The sequence below is a fragment of the Hemitrygon akajei genome, chromosome 23, assembly GCF_048418815.1.
Source record: "Hemitrygon akajei chromosome 23, sHemAka1.3, whole genome shotgun sequence".
In the NCBI taxonomy this organism is placed as follows: domain Eukaryota; kingdom Metazoa; phylum Chordata; class Chondrichthyes; order Myliobatiformes; family Dasyatidae; genus Hemitrygon; species Hemitrygon akajei.
The window spans coordinates 48,747,347-48,761,890 of NC_133146.1; the positions used below are offsets into that span (position 1 = coordinate 48,747,347).

Below are 14,544 nucleotides of genomic sequence, written 5' to 3' on the forward strand. Positions count from 1 at the left end.
ATGTGTTTTATGACTATGACAGACTGGAATATCAAAAAATAAAATTATTTATTTGAAGTAAAATCAGCGTTTATGTTCATCCTCCACACCACAATGATTTAAAACTACTGCAGAATTTTAAATTAGAATAATTATTGATTATGTGATATGGCTCAAAGCATTACAGCTAACCAAAAGAAGATGCAAGAAATAAATTACATAGCAATCTGAACCACTGTAAATTATTTATAAATTTCTTAGGAAAAGTAATAAGCATTATAAATGTATTTCCATACTACTGGATGACTTAATTTCTAATCACATCTGATTAGCCTCTGGCTATATTGTTTATGACTTACAAATTTTAAAAATGATTTATTACTTTCAACCAACAGGATTTTTAAAACCATTTTTGTTTTGTTGACAAATCAAAACTGCCTCACAATTCAAACTATACAACCAATGATCAACAATTATTACACTAATTCAATATTCAAGATTGTTTACTGTCTTTCCAGTACACAAGTGAAAAGGAGAACAAAATAATTGTTACTCCAGATCAGGTGCACCACAAAAAATACTATAAGATAAAGGACACTATAATAAAAGAAACACAATCAATATAAATATATAAGTTGAAGTCAGAAGTTTACATACACCTTAGCCAAATATATTTAAACTCAGTTTTTCACAATTTCTGACATTCAATCCTAGAAAACATCCCGTCTTAGGTCAGTTAGGATCACTACTTTATTTTAAGAATGTGAAATGTCAGAATAATAGTAGAGAGAATTATTTATTTCAGGTTTTATTTCTTTCATCACATTCCCAGTGGGTTAGAAGTTTACATACACTTTGTTAGAATTTGGTAGCATTGCCTTTAAATTATTTTAACTTGGGTCCAATGTTTTGGGTAGCCTTCTGCAAGCTTCTCACAATAAGTTGCTGCAATTTTGTTCTATTCCTCCAGACAGAACTGGTGCAACTGAGTCAAGTTTGTAGGCCTCCTTGTTCGCACACGCTTTTTCAGTTCTGCCTACAAATTTTCTATCGGATTGAGGTCAGGGCTTTGTGAAGGCCACTCCAATACCTTGACTTTGTTGCCCTTAAGCAATTTTGTCACAACTTTGGAGGTATGCTTGGGGTCATTGTCCATTTGGAAAACCCATTTGTGACCGAGCTTTAACTCCTGGCTGATGTCTTCAGATGTTGCTTCAATATATCCACATAATTTCCTCCCTCATGATGCTATCTATTTTGTCAAGTGCACCAGTCCCTCCTGCAGCAAAGCACCCCCACAACATGATGCTGCGACCCCCATGCTTCACGGTTGGGATGGTGCTCTTCGGCTTGCAAGCCTCACTCTTTTTCCTCCAAACATAATGATGGTCATTATGGCCAAACAGTTCAATTTTTGTTTTATCAGACCAGAGGACATTTCTCCAAAAAGTACAATCTTTGTTCCCATGTGCACTTGCAAACTGTAGTCTGGCTTTTTTATGGCGGTTTTGGAGTAGTGGCTTCTTCCTTGCAGGTTATGTCGATATAGGACTCGTTTTACTGTGGGTATAGATACTTGTCTACCTGTTTCCTCCAGCATCTTCACAAGGTCCTTTGCTGCTTTTCTGGGATTGATTTGCACTTTTCGTGCCAAAGTACATTCATCTCTAGGAGACAGAATGTGTCTTCTTCCTGAGTGGTATGATGGCTGCGTGGTCCCATGGTGTTTATACTTGTGTACTATTGTTTGTATAGATGAACGTGGTACCTTCAGGCATTTGGAAATTGCTCCCAAGGATGAACCAGACTTGTGGAGGTCCACAATTTTTTTTTCTGAGGTCTTGGCTGATTTCTTTTGATTTTGTATGTAAACTCCTGACCCACTGGAACTGTGATATAGTCAATTAAAAGTGAAATAATCTGTATACAATTGTTGGAAAAATTACTCGTGTCATGCAAGAAGTAGATGTCCTCAACATCTTGCCAAAACTAATATGAAATCTGTGGAGTGGTTAAACGAAGAGTTTTAATGACTTCAACCTAAGTGTATGTAAACTTCTGACTTCAACTGTAGCTTATATACATAGACTGACTTTGACAGGGAACAATAAAGTAGTGGTGATGGGGTGGATTAGTGGGTGAAGGTGTTGATCATTAGCCTTACTGCTTGGGGAAGGTAACTGTTTTTGAGTGAAGTGGTTCTGGTGTGGATGCTACGTAGCGTCCTCTCTGATGGGAGTGGAACAAGCAGTCCATGAGTAGGGTGTGTGGGATCCTTCACGATGATAGTGGCCATTTTACTGCACTAGATGTTACTATGAGTAGGAATTAGGAAATCAAACTCATTTTTGTTTGTTATTTCAGTAATACTTCAGCAGATTAGAATTAAGATTTCAGAGCTTCTAAAATTGCTTGGTTTCATTTATTACTTTTGAAACTTGTGTAACATTATGACCATCGTTGTTTGTCCTCTTTGTGAAAACTAATGTGTGGAATGAAAATCGAGTATGTTCCCCACTTCTTAGTGATCCAAAGTAACTCTTACTATTATTATTTTCCAATTATACAATTAGTTCCTGATAAAAGGTTCTTATCAGAGTCCAGGATTTGCTGCCCAAAGTCTAATACAATCAAAATTTACTATGTTGATCATTACATTCTGGGTGGTCACTAAAGTTCTGGTTATTAACCAGCTTTGGTAAATTGTTAAATAAAATGCACAATGTAGGATCTGCACATTTGCCAATCTTATAGAGTGCTCGTATTGTAGCATCAATTCTGCTGTTTTTATTATCTAACAAATCTGTTTTATCTCTCTCTGGTGGTCTTCAACAATTGTTTTGCTTGTCATTAATCACTTCTATCAATATGTTCCAAATTTATTACTGCTAGTACTAAAATTATCTAATGCTTCATTCCTTAACAATCATCCAATTTTGTAGTTTGTTTTCAACAAATAATAAAATCTCCAAAATCCCATTGATTCCAGAGTTCCAAGGTAGCAAATGTTTGATTATTAATAAAAAAGGGTGTAAGAAAACAGGATACAACTAACCAGTCTGATGTCAGTAGGGAAAATACAATTGATTTTAAGCAAGTGGTAATTAAGAACATATAAATTATAGAGTTGGGCAGAGTCAACGTGTATTTAAAAAAAAAAAATCGTATTTAACATATCTGGTATTTTGTTTTGAAATTATAAGAATAGCAAATGAAGAACCTATGGAATTGGTGTGTATCTTGAAGCTACGGTGGCTATCCATAAATTTTCACAAAAGGGATTTATTGGTAAAAAAAAAATGATTATTATGCTACAGTTGTTAACTATTTTGTTTTGTTTTATTTAACCTTCTCCCCACACATTATTGGTTTAACTTTCACCTCTAATGCTTTAATTATCCCCTTTTCACAATGTTTTAGAAGGATCAGTTATAGGATCACTGCAGTTCATGGTATATGGTTATTTTAATATAATCATGTGCAGATTACAGGAAAAGTGTGATCTCAGGTGACATTATGCTTTGTTACCTCAGAATGCACGGATGAAGCAGGACAAAATAATTCCCATCTTTATTTCCTATGGTTATGTCCATCAAGCTCCCAGACTTTGGTAATGAGCTTGTATTTCTTAGATCAATGGATATGAGATAGGACACAGTAATTCAAGGCATTTATATTCCTTGGATTATAAGGTGACCTCACCAATTTCCTGCTCCAACTAATTTCTGAGAAATTTGACAAATAATATAATATGATCACATTAATTGTAAAACATACCCATCAGAACCTGGCCTGGACGGGGTACTGTCAGATGACATGGAGGAGACTGATGCAACAGACAGAGGTCTTGGAGTTGATGGCATTGTGAAGGAACGTACCATTGAACGAGGCCGACTTCCTCTGCGTTCATCCAGAGTTTCAGCCTGAGAGTATAAGAATTACTTTGTAGAAACAGATCACCTTTTGAATATATTTAAACGTAATGTTAATGGTATTTCAAGAATAAACATGATCCTGTTACATGCAGCTATTCCAAACAAATTGAGCGTTGTTCAATAACATGAGAAAATTCAAAATTAAGCTCTTTAATTCCCTACAGTATTTAATTATTTTTTTCTACATCAAAATTGGTTGCTTATCAATCTGGAGGCAGCCATCTGCAGGGAATTATGACCCACAAAACCTAGTTGTGAATGGAAGTTTGCTTTGACAGCCTAAGTTCTGTGTTTGGGTTGCAGGACAGCCAGCTGCTTTCTGTAAAACCCCAGGACAGACCACAACATACTGAATCGAGCCTCACTGAATGCAACCTGCTACTCACTCTGATGAAGCACTTGGGGAAAAAAAAGCACTGAAAGCAACACCAGAATGCTTTATGGATGGGTGTCTTCAATGTCTATCACCAAATGTGACTTGCTGGTCAAATCCTTAAGAACATCTGACCATGAATTTGGCAGCAGTGACCTGGATGCCCAAGTTCTTATTTTTAAGATTTTGATGTCTTCTTCCAGGCTCCTTAGAGGAAATAGTTCACCTTATCCAATGCTATTGAATCCTTTTATCATGTTCTTGTCATTTCCCTACCTGTTAGCTGTCTATAGGAGGAGGAACAAGAAGTGCCAGTTTATCTCAGAAAGATAGAAACATTATCTATTTGCATGATTCATTGATGATGCTAAATTTAAGCAAATGTGAGAGACATGGTACATTTTGTCTACAGCTGTAGTTCTGAAAAATAAAAAATATAACATTTTCAGCCAGAAGTTTTTCAAGTGCCTGTCTTACTTAAGTAATAATGTGTAACCTTGTTCCATTCTATTTGAAGAAGTTTGTTGCACCCAAATGCTAACTTAGTAATGTACTTTGTGACCTGTGGGAAGGGATTGTATCTTATTTTGTTCATGTTTGTTCATGGGGATTTTTGATCTTGGCAACAGAAATAACATGAATGGATTTTGAAATCTATTTGAAAAAGTGAACTTGCTGTCATATGAAAGATATCTGCTCATTCAATATAGCTCTATTTACATATTGAAAAGAAATGTTAGCCTATATTATATTTAAGTCATGCTTGACTTAATCTCACCAGCTCTTGATCCAGACACAAGATCTGACATCATAATGTAGTAACATATCAAGAGATCAGCTGTGATCCCATTGAATGGCAGTGCAGGATCGATGGGCCAGATGGGTTACTCCTGCTCCTATATCCTATACTTTACATTATGTTACGAGCTTCACAAGTCTAAATATATCAATAAAGCCTATATATATCTTCTGACTGCTGTTGAAATTGGAATAGATTATAACTCTCAAGAGAATGTATTAGGCAATCAGTCTTGTTGCCATTATGGCTCCCTATCTCAACCAGTAACGTAGATTGATGGGAAGCAGTTTTTGTTATGTTTCCAGTCCTTAAGTTATGAGAATATGTTTTAACAGTATAATCAGGAATCAAGGAAAAAAGGATATAAACAGATCTCTTTTCATCACTGACGACCACATGAACTTAGAAAATCTACACTCTTGAAGAAGGAGCTTTGTAAAGTAGGGTAAGTTTCTTAGAATTACGTCATTATTGCAAGTTTTAAACCAAGGTTCAATCTGCCTCATCAGAAAAGCATCTTTGGTGCCATTTGCTGAAAGGCCCTGGTGAACAGGAAACACAAGAGACGGAGGGATGCTGAAAGCTGGAACAAGAATCAAACTGTTGGAGGAACCCAGCATATTCAGGGTGTAAGGAACTATCAACATTTCAGGTCAAGACCATGTATCAGGACTGAGAGTGTAGAGAGAAAATCCACCCTGAGGGTGCGACAGAGGGCTGGTAAATGATAGGTGAAATCAGGTGATTGGGGGGGGGGGGGGGGGTATGATGGACAGATGGGGAAAAGGGATGTCTGGAGTTAGAAGACAGTGCTGAGTGACACCGTCACTCTTTATTCTCCTTATCTTCTTTTCACTTTTTACCCACCTGCTTCTGTCCCCCATCTCTGTCCTTCCTCCAGCTGGTTCCATATACGTATCTGTCATCATTCACCCCTTCTTGGTCCACCTATCATCTACTGGCTCCTGTCTCATCCCCTACTCTCTTTACCGGCTATCTTTCCTCTCTGCTCTCAAATCCTGAAGTAGAGTCTCAACCTGAAATAGCAACAATTCCTTGTCCTCCATGAATGTTGCTCAATCAACTGAGTTCTTCCAACAGTTTGACTTCTGGTGAACAGTCTGTTACAGTAAATACAGTACTACCAAACAAACTGATTAACTTCACTGCTGTTTGTACACAATGCTGGTGCACAAATTTAAACACATTACTTGCTACACTGTTCACTTCCAGACATTTATCAAAAATCTTGAGACTTACTGAACATATTATGAATCACAACCTTCCCCACATGTAAAAAAAAGCTACTTGCTACCTGCAGCATTGTTACTCTATGCTTTAAAAATAAATAATTCTCGTCATTTGATAGCTAATTTTACATTAATATATAATGATTAATATTTATGAATAAAGCAGAACTGCTATTATGCTAATGGACACAATGAACCATATTAGTATGCAAATCATATTTAGTTATGATGTATAGAATTTATAGCCCACTGATACACGTTTCTTCCCATTTCCCCAATATGTTTCTAAGTATCAATGAAAACTGGGGTGAAAATTGAAACCCCTTTTTGTTTCAATAATGCTCCTGCATACTTAAAAGCAGAGAGTAATGTAGCACAGAGGTCCATCTGGCTCATTGTGCTTCCAAAGCTCTTTGGAAGATTTATAGATAAGATCCATTCTCCTGCTCCTTCTGCAAAACCTGTAAATATTTTCTTTTCAAGTACATATCAATTTCCTCGATTGTTGGAAATAAATGTTTCCAGCTTCTTATAAGATAATGCATTTCAGCCTGTAACAAATTACTGAGATAAAAAAAAACTGTCTCCTTACCTTGTAATGAATTATCTGGTTGCTTACTATTCTGTCAGTGGAAACAGGGAAAAACATTATACTGCTCAAAACAAGAAAATATTGCTAAACAGGAGCAACAACTGAAACTGTTGCTCAGTAAGCAGCAATATAGATTAGACTTTCCATAGTATTGCCTACGTAGAGCCAGCTGTAGTTATTGTTGTTCATGTTTTCTTGCCATGCTTTAAACATATCAGAACAAAGCTAATGTGAATGTGGTTAGCTGACAGTTGAAACTCAGGGTTTGGGTATCAGACTGTGGGAGCGGTGGGCGATGGACGGGGTGCTGTGTAAGGCGAGGTGGGGTAGAAAAGGTGGCAAACAGGGCTGAAGGACTGCATTGCTTTTTTAATGTTATACTTCAAATTTACTGAAGCCAAACATTGCAAGATAGAAGCATTAAGTAGCAAACCAATATGCAGACCAAGAAATTGTTTGTCATTTACAAAGGCACTTTGTTGCACGGCATCAATGACCACTTTGAAAGTAGATTTGTCACTTGAAAACATTAATATCTGTAGCCCAACACATTGAGGCTGTTAAATTAGCGTTATGTATTTAAACTGACACACCCAAAGCAAAATGTTAGGTAAATCAGCCAAGGGAATATGGGGTTGTCAGGGAGGTGGCTTCAAGTGATGGGTGCCTAAAAGGATTGTGGCCATTTCCAAGAGGAGTTGTAGATCAGCCTGGAGGCTGGTAGGTAGGTTGGATTGACAAATCAGAGGATGGAATGGGTGGTCAAGAAATATGAGAACTGTGCACAATTGGGGATTTGTATCTTTGTGCTGGCACAGAGGAATGATGAACATGAGGAAATTCACGAGATGGATTTCCAATACCATGACAAGACGTGATTAAGGAGGCTTCCTTTACATCATTCTGCTGCAGATCAAGTAGTACTATTAAAATCAGGTTGTTCTGAGAAAGGCTAACAATAGATGCACCACAGAATGATTTTACCAAATGTGCATGAAGAGTAATATCATTCACTGTTTATCTGACATGGAAAATGCATCATCTCTACAAGTGTGATTTGCCACCCAAATCCCAGAGCGGCACTATTCAACCTGAAAATGACTGTAATCACATTGGTCCCTGGAAAAATAAATAATCTTCATATGCATTTGTTTATAAACCAGGTGGCCTTACAGCTTAATCTTTCACACCACAAATTTTTATTATTCTCTTCTCAAGTCTTAATTGGAATTAATAGTTCATTTTTTCCATTTGAAATCCTTTACTGAATTCTAAACTGCTTTCATTAGAGTTTTTGGAAATTTTGTATGTCTTCTCTCTGGATTAATAGTATTTTTCCTCTATTGCTTTATTCCTTTAAAATATAACTTCCTTGTATGTCACCATATTATTATGAAGTTGGTTTGCCCAATGTATATTCAATGGCCACTTTGTTCCTGGTGGGCAAATATTGTTATTCCGATTCCCATTCCCATTCTGACATATCAATTCACAGCCTCCTTTTGTGCCAAAATGATGTCATCAACAGGGTGGCGGAGCAACACCTTATATTCCATCTGAATAGCCTCCAAGCTGCTGGCATGGATATCAATTTCCTCTCCTGGTAAAAAAAAATTCCCTCTCCCTCCTGCTTCCCTCTTCTTCTATTCCACACTCTGGCTTCTTGCCACTTCTCACGTCCCCCTGGGTCTACCACTCCTTCCCTTTCTTCTATGGTCCACTCTACTCTCCTATTAGGTTCCTTCTCCAGCTCTTTATCTTTCCAACCCATTTAGCTTCATCTATCACCTGCTGGCTATCCTCCTACCCCCACCCCCACCATTTTATTCTGGCATCACCGCCTTCCTTTTCAGTCCTGAGGAAGGATCTCAGCCAAAAACATTGAGCGTTTATTAATTTCCATAGATGCTGCTTGACCTGCTGAGTTCCTCCAGCACCTTGTGTGTGTTGCTTTGGATTGCCAGCATCTGCAGACTTTCCTCATCAGAAAAGTATTAATGTTGCTGTACCCAACAAAGGCCAGTTAAATATCAAAGGCAAAGTACACTTGCTTGTTCATAAGTGGAAGGGAAGTTCTACATCTCCGATACCCCATTATGGTGACAATTTAAAAAACAGGTATTTAGCAACAGAAGTGAATCACTGCGACTGACGCTGGAGATACAAGAGAATATGAAGCAGCAATCTTCTAGACAAACTCTGTTGGGGGGCATGGGAAGAGGGAAGGAAATGCTGATGTTTCAGAATGAATTTCTGCACTAGGACTGTGAGCGGAGAGGGCAGATGGCCAGGAGGAGACTCTCCTTTTCTCTTTATACTGGCCACTGCCCTCCTCTCCTTACTGGCCAGCAGATGATTGGAGAATTGAGGCACAGTGGAGAATGACAGGTAGATTTAGCCAGATTGGGGTTGGAAGTGGGGGGAAAGGGTGGAGTTGAGAGGCAGAGGCAAGTGGAGGCAGGCAAGGAAACAAAGCTAGGTGGGGGAGGAGAGTTTGGGGTGACAGGTAGGAACACAAAAGCTACCAGTGCTGGAGCCTACTACTGAAGGAAGGTGATAATGAGAACCTTTAGAGGCTAGATAGGGAGTAGGGAAATTTGGTGGGTAAAATGTGTGGGTAGTAGGTGGATGGAACCGCGGTGGGGGGGGGGGGTAGGATAGCAAAACTGAGCGGGGATGAAGGGGTATGGGAAAGGGGACAAAAATGGGGAAGTTGGAGGTGGATTAGAAAAAGAGGTGGGGATGGGGTTCTCCACACACCCCCATCACATTTTGTATTCCCCTCACTAACCCATCCCTGTTCTAACCAAAACCCTCCCCTTCCATGTCTGGTCCCATCTGCTTATCTCTCCCCTAAGCATTCCCATTATCTCCTTCCTTAGCAGATTGCAGCATTTGTGTTCCTAAATATCACTCCCCAGAAGCTGTCTCCACCTTCACATTCCTCTCCCCTCTGTGAATTAGGACACCCTCACTAAGGAATGGGAACTAGAAAATGACAATGGCCAGGATGACAAAGATGACATCAGCATTTTTTTCCATTCCTTCCTGTCTCTACCTATCATCTAACTGCCTCCGAATCGCAAAAACACCCGGCTCTATCTGGCCATGACCCTTCTCCCCTTCCAATCTACCAATCAATCTTTCTTTAATCTACCAATCTACCAATCAATCAATCTCTACCTCAACACTCTTTCTTTCCTCTTTGTAATCATCTCCCACCTCCATCTGAATCGTGATGTGAGGTTTTACCCAAAGTGTAGACAATTCCTTTCCCCCCATGGGTACTGCTCCACTGCTGAGTGTTTATCACTTTTATATTATTCCCTAGGGCAGATATAAGCTTTGAGACTTCTGTCACCATTTTCCCCTTTGACATGCAGGACCATAAAGTGGTGGGAACACCAAGAAGGCTAATGGTCAAAAGATAAAAAGAATTAATATAGCAGATTACTGATCTACAACTACAGAAGTATTTGGGTTTTTTCAATGGCTCAGTGGGTTCTCTGATACTAATTATAGCACCTTAATATCAACTAATTCATGCTGAATATATTGATATTCAAGTGCTATAATTGACATCAGAGAATCTTAACTAAAGAGCATAAAAGTGCACTAATGCAAAGAAAATGTTCTGAGAAATCTAGAAATGCAAAACAGAAATAATAGTCTTAAAATATTCAGCCAACACACATAAAATGCTGGAGCAACTCATCGAGTCAGGCAGCAACCAGCATTTTGTGTGTGTTGCTCAAGATTTCCAGCATCTGCAGAATATTTTGTGTTTACAATATTTACCAAATTTGGCAACATCTGTGGATAGATGAACAAGAGCTCAGAATTAATTTTCCAGGACAATAAGCCTACCATTGCAACTCTGTTCTGCCTGGGATTGGTATTCAATAACCAGGCTGGAAACACTGACATTGGTCAGGAAATTTTACCCCCTATCAAGGCGAAATTAATCTTTACCTCAAATAAAGGATTACTTAGCAACCATTCTGGAAGGCATTGGAAGTTAGGAACTGTACCCAGCAAGAATCAATTATCTCAGTGAAGAAATATATGAGAAAATTAATATGGAAAAAGAAAACATTTGCATTAAATTTACTCTTGAGAACAATATATAACAAAGTTTGATAACAAAAAGTTTTACCAAAGTTTTGACTCCATATTGCTTCTCCACTTTTTCTTTCAACTGTTTGAAACAGGTTTCCAACCTCTCATGGAAAGGCCGCAATGCTTCTGTTACCTTCTCACCGTGAATTCGGACACCCTCACTAAGGAATGGGATCTAGAAAATGACAATGGCCAAGATGACAAAAATATGGAGTTTAATACAGAACTATAGAACATTATGTCAGATTCAATGAAGGTTATCCCAAAAGCAGAAGGTAATGGAATTTCATGAGTGAACTACATCTAATGTTGATCAAATTTCTATGATTTATGTTGAGCTTGGAATAAAAATGCTTTATAAGTCAGCCCCAAAATTACTCTGCCTTCCAATCATATTAATCATACCTTGTATTGAAAATACATAAGTCTAATTAGTGCTCGCCAATAAATATAGTTGTAATTTTTTTAAAGTCACTTTCAGTTATTAAAAAGTTACTCAGAAGAGATAAATTAATTAAAAAAGCATGTTTTTGGTGATAAATCCATAAATTACATCAGATTAATAAATTAAACAGTAAAACTCAGGTTCATTAAAGATGTTGAATAAATGACTTGGAAAGGAATTTAAATAAAAATTTTAAGCTCTCTGGCAGTTCAGAAAATTAGTGCATTTTGCACCCAGTCCAAAAACATTATGAAGCGTATTGGATGAATTGAAGTATATACAAGTAAAATTGCGAAGGAACAGCTGGGATAAATCAAGCTGCAATATGAAAATCTTGATGAAAATTTCAGCAGCAGCTGGGGTGAGACCTAGGTGGAGATGTGCAAAGTTGCAAAGGACAAAACAGATAGTTTTGTTAACAAAGCTGTTGTTATTTGTAGTTTAAACAAGATCTTGAGGTTGTAGAGTATCAGAAACAGCATCAAAGGAGTAGATTATGAACTTATTAATATTGAGTGGTGATGCTAGCTGAGATTTATCAGCTTAAATCAACACCTGGAGAAACTAACCAGTTGACATTCCAAATGTGTGAATACCCACTATTTATTAATACAGTTAAAACACTTCCAGATACTTATTCTTCAGTGCCTTAACAAGCCTATGGTTTAATAGGGTTGATGGGGATTCCTCCAAGAAGTGTGCCTAGAACCAGGAGACACAGTCTTACTAGAGGGAAGTGAATCTTTGGAATTCACTAAACCAAACAGCTAAGGAGGCCCAAGTATTGACGTCATTCAAGATAAGTCAATGTATTTTCAGGGGATCAAGGAATATGGATGGATTCAAAAAAACTGACCTTGAGGTAAAATATAAGCCAACATTTTGACATAAGACAGAATGACTATTCCTGTTTCTATTTCTTATCTTCATTTTTAAAAATTAAACTTCACTTTGAGTCCAGAGACTGATTTTTAATGCTACCTCATCTAGTTTTACTTCTCTTACACTTACTATTAAGTAAAGCATCCTGGCTAATTATTGATATTTGTTCATATATATAAATGGATAAAAAGTCTTTTTTTAAAATTAAATGCTTAATGTAAGCTCATACATTTCCAGATTGATTTACTATATTTTCAATGGTTAATTTCAGCCTAATGTTCTAAATTTGTTATTAAAATATTCTTTTCATTTCTCAATGCAATTTTTATAGTTTTATAATTGTATTATTGGACTGAAATTAAATGATTTGAGCAGTATGTACTGATAACACAGAAATTTGCTGAATATATCGCACATAAAATGTGACATTTTCTTTTCTTTGCCTTAGTTGGATTTGATGATTTGCAACAATAAAACGCATGCTCACAGAAAATGATAGGTGCTGGCAAATAATATATATTTTTTCAATTAATTTTTGCATTCACTATATGCACCACGCATTCCCTGTTGCTCAGTTTAAACCTAGACTGTGTCAACATTAAAGTACTATAACCTTGAAATTAGTTTGATCTAAATCGGGGGTATTAAAACATCACTGTTTGAAGAAATGGTATTAATATTGGCTTCATGGATACATTGCCATGGATACACTGCCACCCAAGTCCTCTGAAAGTGATGCGAAGACCTCAGCAATGCCAAGCTCAATGCCGAGAGGCCTGTTAAGGCATTTCAGAAACAAATTAAAAAAACTGCAGAGGCTGAAAATCTAAAATAAAAACAGAAAATAGTGGAAAGATTCAGCAGGTCAGGCACCATATATTGAGAGATGAAAGGAATTATTGTTTCAGGTCTATGGTCCTCTATTAGAACAGAATAAAAATGTAAATCAAATATGATTTTTGGTTTTCAATTACTGTTTAATTCACCATACTTGATCTCTAAATTTGAAAGTTTTGCGGAAATACAATTTTCTTTTCTTCTTCACAGCTGATGTCTAAACTGATAAGTTGTTACAGCCATGTTCTGCTTTTATTTAAGTTGCAAGAGCATAGCAAAATATTACTAGCTCTTAATGATTAACAGATTCTATAGCTGCCAAGAGGTGGTAGAGTCATGTTTAAAAAGCATTTGAACAGCTACATGGTTAGGAAAGTTTCAGAGGGATATGGATAAAACACAGATAAATGGGACTAACTGAGGAAGGCTGTTACAAGTAAGTTTTTCATTGCTCCTGTGCATACATGTGCGAATGAAAATAAACTCAACATTGACTTTGATCTTGGGTTGGCATGGGCAAGTTGATCCAAAAGTTTTTCATGCTATATGATTTGAATTTGACATTCATATGTTGTCTGTAACATACGGTTTTTCCAAGATTATCACAGGCTTCACATCACATGCTTTTGAGGAAGATCCTGCAATGCTGATCGGACTGGGAACATCTTGCTGTACCTAAATTTGGTGTCTAGGTCAATGCCAGGAAGGCCATCTAGCTTTACTTCTTATACAGTCGGCCCTCCTTACCCAAAGAGGATTGGTCTTTAGGACCCAGCGGAACACCAGACTTCATTTAAAATGCTCAGTGCGGTGGACATTAGGACCTGGTAGTGCAGCTCTGAATCTGCGGTGTTTCTGTTCACAAAAATAATCATGATCACGATTGAAAATAAGGTGCAAGTAATAAAGCGATCGGAAAGAGGTGAAACGCTATCAGTCATTGGAAAAGCATTAGGCTACAGTCGGTCAACGATCGGAACAATTTAAATGGAGCATGTGAAAGACCCTGCCCCGATGAAAGCTACAATTATTACTAAGCAACGCAGTGGTTTAATTATTGAAATACGTATGTTTCTTGTGTTTTATATGCATAGAAAGGTAAAATATGTACTATATACTAAGAAAAACGTTTGACTAACTGATGCTAAATAATACCAGATGTACCTGTTCCGACTTCAAATCCAACTTAAAAACAGACTCAGGAATGGAACTCATTCATAACCCGGGGACTGCCTGTATTCTTAAGTCATTTCTAGATTATTTATAATACCTAATACGATGTAAATGCTATGTAAATAGTTGTTATACTGTATTGTTTAGGGAATAACGACAA

General features: G+C 37.2%; 1 protein-coding gene across 2 annotated transcripts in view; it reads right to left on the minus strand.

Moving 5' to 3' along the window:
* dock1 (dedicator of cytokinesis 1) overlaps positions 1 to 14,544 on the minus strand; it is a 574,951-nt gene that overhangs the window by 11,130 nt on the left and 549,277 nt on the right. For both annotated transcript variants that reach the window (XM_073027587.1, XM_073027588.1), the window contains 2 exons: positions 11,085 to 11,222; positions 3,757 to 3,902 (listed from right to left, as the gene is read on the minus strand). In XM_073027587.1, the coding sequence (XP_072883688.1) occupies positions 3,757 to 3,902; positions 11,085 to 11,222 (284 nt within the window). The remainder of the gene's footprint in view (positions 1 to 3,756; positions 3,903 to 11,084; positions 11,223 to 14,544) is intronic.